The sequence below is a fragment of the Pagrus pagrus genome (genome assembly GCF_965226575.1).
Source record: "Pagrus pagrus genome assembly, chromosome: 20".
Taxonomy (NCBI): domain Eukaryota; kingdom Metazoa; phylum Chordata; class Actinopteri; order Spariformes; family Sparidae; genus Pagrus; species Pagrus pagrus.
Window position 1 is genome coordinate 6,056,980 of NC_140207.1, and position 12,288 is coordinate 6,069,267.

General features: G+C 39.1%; 2 protein-coding genes across 4 annotated transcripts; one reads left to right on the top strand and one right to left on the bottom strand.

Annotated features, from left to right (window-relative positions):
- The first annotated feature begins 1,237 nt into the window (after positions 1–1,237).
- On the top strand, positions 1,238–8,593 carry tlr22 (toll-like receptor 22). 2 transcript variants are annotated; one of them, XM_084340197.1, is made up of 4 exons: positions 1,238–1,318; positions 2,741–5,354; positions 6,689–6,806; positions 7,567–8,593. In XM_084340197.1, exons 2-4 carry the CDS (start codon positions 2,819–2,821, stop codon positions 7,805–7,807), a joined length of 2,895 nt encoding a protein of 964 aa, XP_084196323.1. In that variant the 5' UTR covers positions 1,238–1,318; positions 2,741–2,818; the 3' UTR covers positions 7,808–8,593. The 2 variants fall into 2 exon arrangements, with proteins under 2 accessions (XP_084196323.1, XP_084196324.1); XM_084340198.1 differs by lacking the exon at positions 1,238–1,318 and adding an exon at positions 1,608–1,835.
- Positions 8,594–8,690: 97 nt separating this feature from the next.
- ccl20b (chemokine (C-C motif) ligand 20b) lies at positions 8,691–11,386 on the bottom strand. Of its 2 annotated transcripts, XM_084340200.1 has the most exons (5): positions 11,322–11,386; positions 10,810–10,923; positions 10,404–10,506; positions 9,273–9,347; positions 8,691–9,164 (listed from the first exon to the last, which is right to left on the bottom strand). In XM_084340200.1, exons 2-5 carry the CDS (start codon positions 10,889–10,891, stop codon positions 9,080–9,082), a joined length of 345 nt encoding a protein of 114 aa, XP_084196326.1. In that variant the 5' UTR covers positions 10,892–10,923; positions 11,322–11,386; the 3' UTR covers positions 8,691–9,079. The 2 variants fall into 2 exon arrangements, with proteins under 2 accessions (XP_084196326.1, XP_084196325.1); XM_084340199.1 differs by lacking the exon at positions 11,322–11,386 and having other exon boundaries at positions 10,810–10,973.
- Positions 11,387–12,288: the final 902 nt, after the last annotated feature.

Here is a 12,288-nt window from a genome sequence, read left to right on the forward strand (position 1 = left end):
CATCCAAGAAATTTGAAAGAAATAAACAATCTTCAATTAGAAAAGTAGATCACTGTTCTACTGAAAAGTCGGTGATAAATGAATATATTAATTAACATCAAACTCAAATTAGTGGGATCGGAGCTATGTTTATTGTAAAGTATACCATTGAGCGCCTATTCCTCCCTTTCCATTCACTATTTTCCATCAAAATCACCATTGCTACGTTAAACAACCTCAGCTACCAACCTACACGCTGTAACTGGCATGTCCCGTAAAACTGTTTGCTGTTTCGTCAAATGGCAACATAAACAAGCCAGCAGCTGTTACCTTTTCTTTTGCAGAGATTTGACCATTTTAATGCCAGGGCTGCCTCCCAGCGTACGTTAAATACCACAAAAGACAACTGTGATTGGTTTAAAGAGCATTTTTTCTCCCCTAAAACAGAATGAGAATTGGCGCAGCCTTTCTCCAGCGCCAACACAGTGCTGTGGAGGTCTGGCTATGCGTCACTAGAGTTGAAAAGCTCAATATTATAAAAGTGAAAACAGAAGATGCATCTCAAGAAAATTGGATCCCAACCATGCTGAACACTTGCTGAACCATTTCTGAACCAGTTCTTCTGAAAATGATTAACTGGTGGACGTCTACTGGTCAACTCAACAGAGATTTATATTTCATAACACCTTGGATACCCTACATTAGTTTATATTCTACTCTACACTACAGAATCATGTATCTTACCCATGAGCATTAGTTTTATAACAGTTTTTATCACAGTTTAATAATGATTAATGTAGTTCACATCTGTTAACTAATAAACCACCTCTCAGTGTGATGTTGTTTTAATGAATTTGGGAAGTAAAACATCTCAACAGACAAAACTCAAGTAGAGAAGAGGAAGTGTTGGTGTTTTCTCACTTTATTTGTACGATTTAGTTACAGAGGAAATGAGAAAAACCACAACCCCCAATGACATAAAAAAAAGAAGTTGAAAAGTTATTAATTGCATTTATTTTCATTATTATGATGGTGGATACAGCATCTTCAATACATGAAACAATCTTGCTCAAACAAACTCTCTTTATTTTCCTGAAATTCCTTTTTTCATTGAAAGCTGGGGGGCTTCGACTTACAGTATATTTCAAAGTCAAGATGCTGCTGATTAAATTAAACGGCCCGCCCCGCCATCTACTCTCACTTCCTCTCTTGATCTATGAAAAAGAGGACAGAGACAACCGGCAGAGGAACAGCGTTTGGACATTGTGTTTGAACAGAGGAAGATAATCAAACTGCAAGATTCTGGCCATGATTAATCAGCTCTTCTTTATGTGACACAGTAAGTATGAGAAACGATTATTTGTCATTAGTCCTAAATCATCTGGCTTATTTTCTGTTTATAATAAGGAAAATTAGGAGCTCAGGTGTTGTGTTTGTCCTTTTTCTACAGTGACATATTGTAAGAGCCCGATCGGTTGGTCAGAGTAAAGATGCCTTGTGTCAACTATAATTATTACATTTCCAGTAAAGTTTACTCTGTAAGTGCACTAATTTAATCTTGGACAATGAAGTTTATTGTCACAATTGATGACATTATGTACTATGTAGGCTGAAGGGATTAGTGTTACGGGGGCGGTAGTATGAGGACCCAATTGCGGACAGACGGAGAGGCACAGGTGGAGTTTCACAAGTCTTTATTTCTTGTTAAAGTGAAAAGCAAGCTGAGGGTCGGGGGCGTATGTGAAGGAGGCAGGCTGAGAAGGGAGCAGGCTGGGGCGTTGCCAGGCAGAGACTGGTGGAGCAGAGTGGGTCGGAGAGCAGAGCAGGCAGGCGGGTGCTGAAACAGAGGAAAAAAGGTCAAAAACGTGTTTCTTATCTCAAGTTCTGGGTTTATGAGCTAGAGTTGAGCTGTATACTGACTGAACAGTGGCTACGATCTGGCAGCGAGCGTGTGGCAGGACTGAGTGGAAGTAGGCTGAGGTGATTGCAGGATGAGATGCGGCTGATGGGGCTCTGCTCTGTCTTGGCACACCTGAAACCACTCTGCTCACCACACACACACACACACACTCAAACAGCAGATGTAACAATTAGAGCCACTGTCTACATTTCTTTTTAGTTCTGACTCCTTTTCACAGTTCTGACTTTTTTCTCAGAATTCAGACTTTTTATAATTCTGAGAAAAGATTATTTTATAAGAAAGTTATCATCAAACTCACCTTTAACTTTGTTTATTGTGTATTTCAGCTCATTTTTGGCGAATAATGTACACTCAACATACGAGTACAGGGAACACATACTCGTCATCATCAAATTTCCAGCATTTTTTCTGATTATGAAATCAGTGTATGTTTTATAAATCAATTAACTTAAATGCAATCAGCAAAGTAACTTGTCACTAAAGTTAACAAATAAATGTTGTGGAGTAGTAAGTAAAGTGCAAATACCACAAAAGTATACCAAATACAATAGTTGAATTAATGTACTTAGTTACATTCCATCACATTAGCATATGTATATTATTAACACATATCAATATATATTTTTTTATTTCACGGTTATTGTCAATACTGGTAAATTGTGACGCATAATCAAAATGTCAGTATCAGCATATATACCCCAAAAGTCCAGTATGAGTCAGGCTCTATTGCTCCTACATCAGGTGATCATTTACTATTTCAAGGATTTGCTGATTGTTGCTTTTGTTGTTGTTGTTTATTTGTTTTTTTTATTCTTGTTTTTTGTTCTATTGCATTTTTAGGATTACTTTCTGTGGTTTTATTCACCCCGTGGACTTGAAGAAACTGCAATTCCTTGTTGGTTTGATGAACATTTAAAAATGGGTCCTGGAGTAAAAGAGGACAAAACCAGACCAAAAGGAGGATCAGAATGCATCAAACTAAGTATTATCTTCCTCTTGTTGAATATCAACTATTTTGCTGTTCCGGTCACAGGATATTCACTGAGAAATTGCCGAATCAGTCAGGGGAAGGCCGTATGTAACAAAAACAGGCAAAAAGTCACAGCTGTTCCTCAGGATATTCCCTCAACAGTGGAAGGTATTGACTTGTCTTCGAATCGAATTTCTAAAATACTCGTTTCAGATTTCAAAATTTTTCCAATTTTGACAACGTTGGACCTTAGTTCCAACAGCATTACGCAGATAGATACTGGTGCCTTTGCAAATCTGATTTCCCTCAACAAGTTAAATCTCAATAATAACAAACTCGATACGCTTGGAGATTATCTTTTTGACGGTCTGAGCAACCTCACAGAGCTGAGAATCCGTGGCAATCGAATCAAATTTGTGGCGTCCACTTCTTTTAAGTCCCTGACAAGCTTGACACTTCTGGATGTCTCTAACAGCAAACTGCATCAATTGACAAAAGTTCATTTGATAATAAAGCACCTGCCAAATCTAAAATTTCTCTATCTGCAAAAGAACGATATCAATTATTTTAATTCCTGGGAACTGACAAACACTTCTCTCGGACTTACATTGCTTGATATATCTGAAAATGGCCTTCAAGTCTTTAACATCACTGCAGATATTTTTCCAAATCTCACCCGGTTTAATATCGGCAAAAATGCCCGGAAGAAACCGATAAAATGGGACGTGCGCAGCAAGACCTTTCTCAGTCAAGTGTCTACTCTTGATATTAGTAGTCTCCACTTGATTATGGACGACATGAAAACGTTACTTGAGAGGGTCAACTCCTCTCTGACTACTTTGAGGATGAATGACATGAAACCTCACCTTTTACCAACGCTAATCAACATTTCCTGCACCATCCCAACGATGTCCACACTCCAACTCCGACATAACAAACTGAGTGTTATCCAGTCACATTTCTTTCAGTTGTGTGTTAACATAACAGAGTTAGATTTGGCACATAATCAAATTCAAAACATCCAAGACGGGGCCTTCAGATCTACTCAGGGTTTAAGGATCTTGGATTTGGGTCATAACAAACTTCCATCCGTTCCAGCTCCAGCAAGGAATCTATCTTATCTCACTGAGCTGGATCTCAGCAGTAATGAAATCACCAAACTTGAGTGTCATGATTTTGCCAACATGACAAAGCTCCGACATCTCCACCTTTACAACAATTCAATCCCAGCTCTACAAGACTGTCTTTTCAAGGATTTAATACAACTGCAAGATTTAAAGCTGCAGAACAACTCCATCTCCGACTTAAAAAATGCTTTCAAAAAGTCCTTGCCAAATCTCCGACAGCTGTATTTGAATGAAAATAAACTCACCGCCATTGATAATGGGAAATTTATGGGCTTGCGATCCCTCCAGAACTTGTCGTTACATGAAAATCAGATAAAGACACTTGACAAAGGATGTTTTATTGGATTGACGAATCTTATAAGTCTTCGGATGCAAGCGAATAACCTTGATGATACATCTATAAGCCATGGTTCTTTTAATAATCTGAAAAATTTAAGAAATTTGGATTTGAGTAATAATCACATTAGATATAAAAAAAGTTCAGCTTTGCATCCTCCACCATTTTCTAACCTGTCCCTTCTGGAGACGTTGGCTATTTATGTACAACGCCGCAGGAAGAGGGCCTATCTGCCTTGCAACATCCTGCAAGGTTTGACAAATCTTTTGGTTTTCGATGTGAGGAACATTCACCTTCCATCCTTTCCCAAAGACATGTTTAACTACACTCCTAAACTGCAAACACTTGACATTAGATCGAATGAACTTTCAGATCTCTCTCCGGACTTGTTTTCCCCGATTCAAAGCCTCGAAAAACTTTACATATCAACAACAAACCTTCGGTCTCTAGATTTCCTCATTGATGCCAACCTTACTAAGCTGAAGTTCATTGAGGCGAAAAAGAACCAACTTCATGTTATCAGAGAGGAAGTAGTCAATTCTACACCAGCTCTGCTTTATCTGGATCTCGAAGGCAACAGTTTCACCTGTGACTGCGATAACGTCTGGTTCCTTCTATGGATACAAAAGAACAACCAAACGCAAGTTTACGATGCCTACAACTTTGAGTGCAACTATCCTGCAGTCACGAGAGGTATGAAACTGATGGACTTTGACCCCGAGTCCTGCACAGTTAATGTCGACTTCATCTGCTTCGTCTCCACCACGTCTATGATCCTCCTCTTCATGGTGGTGTCCTACACCTATCATTTCCTGAGGTGGCAGCTGGCTTACGCCTACTACTTCTTCTTGGCTTTGCTCTTTGATGCAAAAAATAAAAACAAGCAAACTCGTAATCAGTATGATGCCTTTATCTCCTACAATGCCGATGATGAGCCATGGGTCATCAGACAGCTGCTGCCAAAACTGGAAGATGAGCAGGGCTGGAGATTGTGTCTGCACCATCGAGACTTCGAGCCAGGTAGGACTGCCCTTCACACCTGGCATTAAACTAATCTAGTCTTTGTCCAGCTGAGCTTTAACGGCTTGTTAAAGCTGAGCTTTAACAAGCTTTAATTCAAAATGGGGTCTTGAGAAGTTTTCAGACTGTTTCAGTCATGCTAGTGGATTGCCTTTTGGGATGGAAATGTCTGTTGGTTAAGCTGAACAGACTGGAATGCAGATGGATATCCATTAAATTCTGATATCCAAAGATATCCTCAAGACTTTACCTTTCACTCCACCACTGGGTTGTCATTATCAGCGTTTAATGATATGTCTTTACAACTAGGATGGATGGATGGATGGATGGATGTTGGATGGATGTTGAATAAATAGATGTTGGATGTATGTTGAATAAATAGATGTTGGATGTATGTTGGATAAATAGATGTTGGATGGATGGATGGATGGATGGATGGATGTTGAATAAATAGATGTTGGATGTATGTTAGATGAATAGATGTTGGATGTATGTTGGATAAATAGATGTTGGATGGATGGATGGGTGGAAGGATGATTGATAGAAAGATGTTGGAAAGGTAGATTTTGGATGGATGGATGGATGGATGGATGGATGGATTGATGGATAGATAGATGTTGGGTGGATGTTGGATGGATGTTGGATAAATATAGGTTGGATGGATGGATGGGTGGGTGGGTGGGTGGGTGGATGGATGATTGATAGATGTTGGAAAGGTAGATGTTGGATGGATGGATGGATGGATGGATGGATGGATGATGGATAGGTAGATGTTGGACAGATGGATGTTGGATAGATAGATGTTGGATGGATGGATGGATGGCTGGATGGATGGATGGATGGATGATGGATGGATGTTGGATGGATGTTGGATGGATGTTGGATAGATAGATGACAATGACAACATTCATCAACACATATTAGGATTAATAAGATCATTCTGTCATGGTTTCTAGAAGGTGTCCTGATTTATTTGATAAAAGTGGACACAGTGTTCTCTCACATTTAAACTGATGTGTCTAATGGTCTGTAGATAGTTAAAAGCTATAGCCTTAAAACAAAACAAGAAATCCTGCACTTTGGTCGTAAAAAAAAAAGGTTAAAAAAAAGGCAAGACAGCAAAAGCCACCAGACTGTGTGTACACTAGCAAGTTAATCAATGGTATACTAAGCTGCATGTTATACAGTATGTGTATGAACAGTTGTTGTGTACTGTCATCTATACTCCAGAAGGCGTCACCATTGTATTTTTTTTCCCCTGCATTTTCAAAGGAACTAGTGAGGAGGAAACAGATTCTGAGTTAACTCTTTCCTTTTGTTTTCCTGTTCCTCAGGTAAACCCATCATAGACAACATCACAGACGCCATCTACGGCAGCAGGAAGACAATCTGTGTGATCAGTCGCAGATACCTGGAGAGCGAGTGGTGCTCCAGAGAGATCCAGATGGCCAGGTAATAATACACAGAGCTGAGACACATGGTGTCATAACACCTCATGAAGTCCTTTGATGAGAAGCAAAGCAGGGAAAGTAGGAAAATAGTAAAGTAGGAGGAGGTCTCCGTCGCTCTGACTCTGAAGGATTTTTCCAACACAGGACAAAGAAATAATGTTTCACCGAATTTCCCCAAAAATCTACATATGAAAATGTGAATGTGTGTGTTTCCATCCACTACCATGATTTGAATATCAGGAGTTGGTTCATGGAGATAAACAGCCACGTGCATCTGTAAAAAAAATTAAAAAAAACACTGTCAGCGTTGTGTACTGTAACTACATGTGAAAAATATAAAACAAGAGCTACATCATTCAAGCAAAAGGCTGTTTTATTTTCTACAGAAGATATTCAAAGTCTTACGCAAAGTACTGACATTCTCCCTGCGTTCCAATATCTCATACTATCATACTATTTAGTGTGCCAGGAAAAGATTTAGTATGTCCCAATATGAAGTATGCCAAATGCAGTATGCCAAAATACCAGGATGTCTCACGCTTTTTCTTCTTTTTGGTGCAACTGTAAATTTTAGAAGTTGACTTTACTTAAAATGCGATCTCTGAACTTTTTTTTTTTTACATTTTTTGAACAAAACATTTAGCTGTTCATTAAAAAAATAGTTCTAGTCAAATGAAAAATAATCAAGTCCAAGTGAAATCTTCATGGATGTCATGTTTTTCCCCCTTCTCATCCCTCTTTTTCCTCTGTCCTCGGTCCAGCTTCCGTCTGTTCGATGAGCAGAAGGACGTGCTGATCCTCGTGTTTCTGGAGGACATTCCCAACTATCTGCTCTCTCCTTACTACCGCATGAGGAAGCTGCTGAAGAAGAAGACCTACCTGAGCTGGCCACGAGCCGGCGAGCACACCGAGCTGTTCTGGGAGAAACTCCGCCAGGCTCTGAAGACCAGAGAGCATCCCGAGGAAGACAGGTTCCTCCTTAATGTGGTGGACAGACCGTGACTGTGAAGGACATACGACCCTCTCTGTGAGGTTTACTGAGCTTTCTTTTTAACATTTCTGACGCCTCTGATGAACTCATAATGACGACAGATAGTCTGGCAAAAAACAAACAGTGTTGTAAGTGAAACAACAACTGGTCACGTCAGCACTTCTCTTTCTTGGTCCCTCTACTTGGTGGTTGGGTTTGATAAGATCACTGCCACTCATTTAACCACGTGTACAGTTTCATTTCCCTCTTGTGGACAGCGGCTACATAACTGTGGTCTCATGGTCAATATGTCTTCAAACTCTGATTTAAATGAAGCTGATTAGAGATTCCAACTGTACTTTTTGCATGGACACAAACTAAAGTGAACCAAAAAGATGTAATGGTTACATATATTATTGTAGGTGATGCTTCTCCAGTATAACTTTAGGTGATTAGTCTCAGAGTGGTGTTGTAATGTTATACAACCGCCGTTACTAGTGAAATACTAGGGTCCATGTCATATATGAATATTTTATTCAGTATTTAGAAATGAAGCAGCATTAAATGATATGTATATATGATGATTGTGTTGGAAAGTATGATTTTAACAACCAAAAACCCATTATTTTATGACGTTCTATTTTTTAATGTAACTTTTTTGACCTTTTTCATTATGAACACAAGTTTTTCAATTATATCCTCTTTTCTCACTAATGTTACCAAGATAAAATCCTACAGATTGTATAAAATAATGTATGATTATGTGACATTTTTGTTTTTTATGCTATATTATTTAATCTATATTGATAAAATCAAATGCTCATGTATTAATTTCAAGTATTTTATAAATGTCATAACTGTTCAAGTTGTATAAAAGGTGTGAAATGACCTGTGTGTGGACAGAACAGACACATGTATTAACAAACATCTCTTTTAATAAATTCTTTGACAATAGTTAGTTACAATTAAATCTTCTCATGTTGTGTTTTTATGCTTCATCTGGTAAACGTCAGAATAACATCAACACCAAATTTACAAAAATCTTGTATTACTTTGTTGAAAAACAATGTTTTCTTAAACTGTTGATGCATTGTATCCTCAGTTTACAGTTTGTTGTGTATTAATAATACTACATTTCAGTGTTCATAAAACAGAACAAATATAAGACAACAAAAATTACATGATACTTCCTGTTGAAAAAGTTGAAGTGTAGAAGTTGAAGTGTGACTGCAACATAAATATATTTCTATTTCTGGGTTCTGTAGCTTAAGGAATGAATAAAACTAAGTCGTGTGCAGCAGAAATTAGCTTGTTTGTGGAGTCGGTGCTGACGGGGTGTTGGTTTGGGTTGCCTCCTTAATGATCTGAGCGTTCTTCCTCCTCCTTTCACTACAAAGAAAAATGGAAACACAGCATGAGTTCAGTTCAGTTTTTGGTTAAAGCATCAAATTAATATAACAAAGAGAAAACACTGTGCGTAGATATGAGTATACTCACTCCAAACACGCCATCCCTCTCTTGGTCCAGCTGTCTCTAGGGTTGGCACACAAATACTTCGCTGGATGGTGGAAGCTGTCGAGTTCAGGAAACATTGAAGAAATGATCAAACACATGAATGAATTTCAAACTCTCTCCCTGAGGTCTCTTTCCAGTGTGACAGCCTGTGTATTATTAACCACAGGAATGTCCCGCATACCTCCCACAGAGTCACCCAGGCGAAACTAGCTGCTCTCAAAAAGTCCCGCAGGCGTTCATGCTTGTTTTGTGGTGACACCTCTAAGCATCAGGATTTATTTGCTTTCACTTTATCATTTATTTATTTACTTTTTTTTAGTCAAAGAACATTTTCCAAACACTAAATCTTTGTTGTTTTAAGAACTGATCAAGACAGAAGCAGCGAGTCACACACAAGATATAATGTTACATAAATATGATGCAAAATCCCCCTCTCCTGTGTTACTCACATCTTGTTTTGGCCTACTTTCTATATTTTCTCAGCCACTTGAACTACTGTGAACTGCCACATTTTTATTTCAGGTATATTTTGGCTGCAGGACAGCTTCTCAGAGCCGGTCAGCTCTAGAGGGGAGTCGCTGGCAGAGCCATTTCTGGAGGAATTAACACCCAGATGATGGTATTCAGCTAAATATTTCCACCTGTTCTCTGTGCTGCTGTCAGTATTGAATTTACTTCAAGATACAAGTTTTCAACACATAAAATTTTTATGACATAATGAGTTTTGTTTGTGGTAAGCCCCTACATTACATCTGGCAAATTGTTACAGATCTGGATTTGCATTTACGACAGTGGTGTCGCTGTGTCACTGTGGGGCTGCCAAATCGCACAAAATGCTAAATTCTACATAATGTTGCTCTTAAATGCACAATTTGTAATTTTCTGGCGCTAGGGGTTTCTATCAAAAACGGAGCGTTGTGTGGGCATACCAGAGAGCCAAACTTTCTGGAGGAATAAACACCCAGAGCCGCTTATCGACAAAAGGAGAGCTCGGACATGACTTTTAAACATTTGGGATTGAAACGTGGTTTTGTCTTGACTCTATTACCACTTATAATTTCTACCATGACCTGCAGCACTTCACTGTGACACGAGTTAAAAATATTTACTCACATAATAGCTTCCATGTCGCAGGAATTGTTGATGGTCTGGATGGTGTAGCCCAGCAGCACCCTGCATGGTATCGGACGCTTCACGTACCTCAGACAGCAGCTTGCTGCAAAGACAGTACCGACAACCTTTAAGTTTTTATGCCGGAAACACAACATTCAACATCGATTGGAACAATTTTCCTCTCACAGACTTTTCTTAAAACTTATTTGTTCAGTTTTAGATTTAAATAAGCTGAGAGCAATATAAACCAGAGTCATATTCCTTGTATGTGTACACATACTTCACACATTTTGGTTATATTTTTGAACATGAAAATGTTATTTTGCTGATGTGAAATCATGCAATATTAATATTTACAAAAATGCTTTAGTATTGGAGAAGTCCTGGTAGTCGCTGACAGACTTACCTGACTGTGTGTTGTCGATAAAGGTGGTGAGGATGATGAAGGAGCACAGAGCAGTCAGGAGAAAATCTTTCCGGCTTGCCATGGTTCTGGAGTTGGTGTCTTTGCTCTGCGGGTCTGGAGCAGTGTGTGGCTGTCGTTAGCGTAAGTGGAGACAGGTGCCTGAAGGCGTTCAGTGAAAGTGTGACAGAGGCTGCTGCGCTGCCTCCTTAAGTACAGAGTCTCTGGGACTTTCCCTTGTTGGGTGTGGTGACGCAACGTGATAAATCAATGGAAAGGAGCCAAACTAATTGCAGACAAAAGCTGCAGGTAACACTGAGACATATTAAGTTACAGGACGCTTATTTGTTATGATAACAATTCAAGCTGCAGCCTAAACCTGAGACTTGGCTTCGAGTCAGATTTAAAATGGAAAAAATTTACTTTTTTTTTATAAGAATGTTTAAAATGACAAAGTGACGATATGAAAGGGGTCGCTAGTAGTTAGATAGTTACTACCCAAATCTGTAGCTCACCTCAGCTTTGCGGAGTGTGTGTTTCAGCTGCCCAAATCACAACGTTACTTTTTTGGCTCTCATGACTTCGTTTCAGCCATAACAGGCAGCTGTCTTAGGAAAAAAAGCTGCTCTGCAGCAAAAATAAGACAGACACAGTCAGAGACTAGCTAAGTAGCTGAAGAGTCAGATGTCAGATTTCCCTCTGGAGTTGGTGGTGACCATAAAAAAGAGCCAAAAGAGAGAATATTGTGATGTTGTGTTATGTAAAGAAGGCTCCTTTCAATTCGCTGTTTTTCTCGCTTCGTTCTGTCAAAAAAAAAAACTCAGACGTAGACTAGGGCAGGTTGTTTTTTTGCAAGAAATCTTGTGGGATCCAAAATAACGCAGGTAAATTTAACTGAAAACCAAGATCTTCTGGAGCGTGGGGAGGGTGGAGAGGTTCAAGTGAATGTTGGGCTTAGCAATTAGCACTAAAAGTTTGTATTTCACGTTTTCGCAGGAGTGAACACCCTTGATTGGAAAGTGATATGACCTCTCGAGTATGACAGCGTATTGCAAACCACCTCTGTGGAATGTGTGTTGTGTGCACGTAGACAAATAACATGGGAAGATGTTCCAACCACAGTTCATTTAATCCTTTACTTCCCTGAGCAAGTTGCTCAGTAACTACTGAGACATGACAATGGAATTTCATCAACGTGTTCGTGTGTGTGTGAGTCGCTACATGTATCATCTTTCCGAGAAGGTCTTAACCCACAAAACAAACAAAATCATATCTGAGGATGTCATCAACAAAAGTCAACATAACTGTATCATAATGTCATGGTAACGCAATTTGAAAAAAAAAAAAGCCAACTCGGAGCTGCAAGTACTATGTGAATGGAAAGTGATAAAACTGAGGGAGATTATCTCGGGAGCACATAGCTCAGATAACCATGCCTGAGTGAAACGATAAATAGAGGCCTTCGCTAAGTTGAAAGTAGCT

Coding starts and splice junctions, on each gene's coding strand:
- tlr22 (XM_084340197.1), top strand. CDS start 2,819: ATGGGTCCTGGAGTAAAAGAGGACAAAACCAGACCAAAAGGAGGATCA. Junction 5,355..6,688: donor CCATCGAGACTTCGAGCCAG/GTAGGACTGCCC, acceptor CCTGTTCCTCAG/GTAAACCCATCATAGACAAC. Junction 6,807..7,566: donor AGAGAGATCCAGATGGCCAG/GTAATAATACAC, acceptor TCCTCGGTCCAG/CTTCCGTCTGTTCGATGAGC.
- ccl20b (XM_084340200.1), bottom strand. CDS start 10,891: ATGGCAAGCCGGAAAGATTTTCTCCTGACTGCTCTGTGCTCCTTCATC. Junction 9,348..10,403: donor TGCGACATGGAAGCTATTAT/GTGAGTAAATAT, acceptor TGAACTCGACAG/CTTCCACCATCCAGCGAAGT. Junction 9,165..9,272: donor AGAGGGATGGCGTGTTTGGA/GTGAGTATACTC, acceptor TTTTCTTTGTAG/TGAAAGGAGGAGGAAGAACG.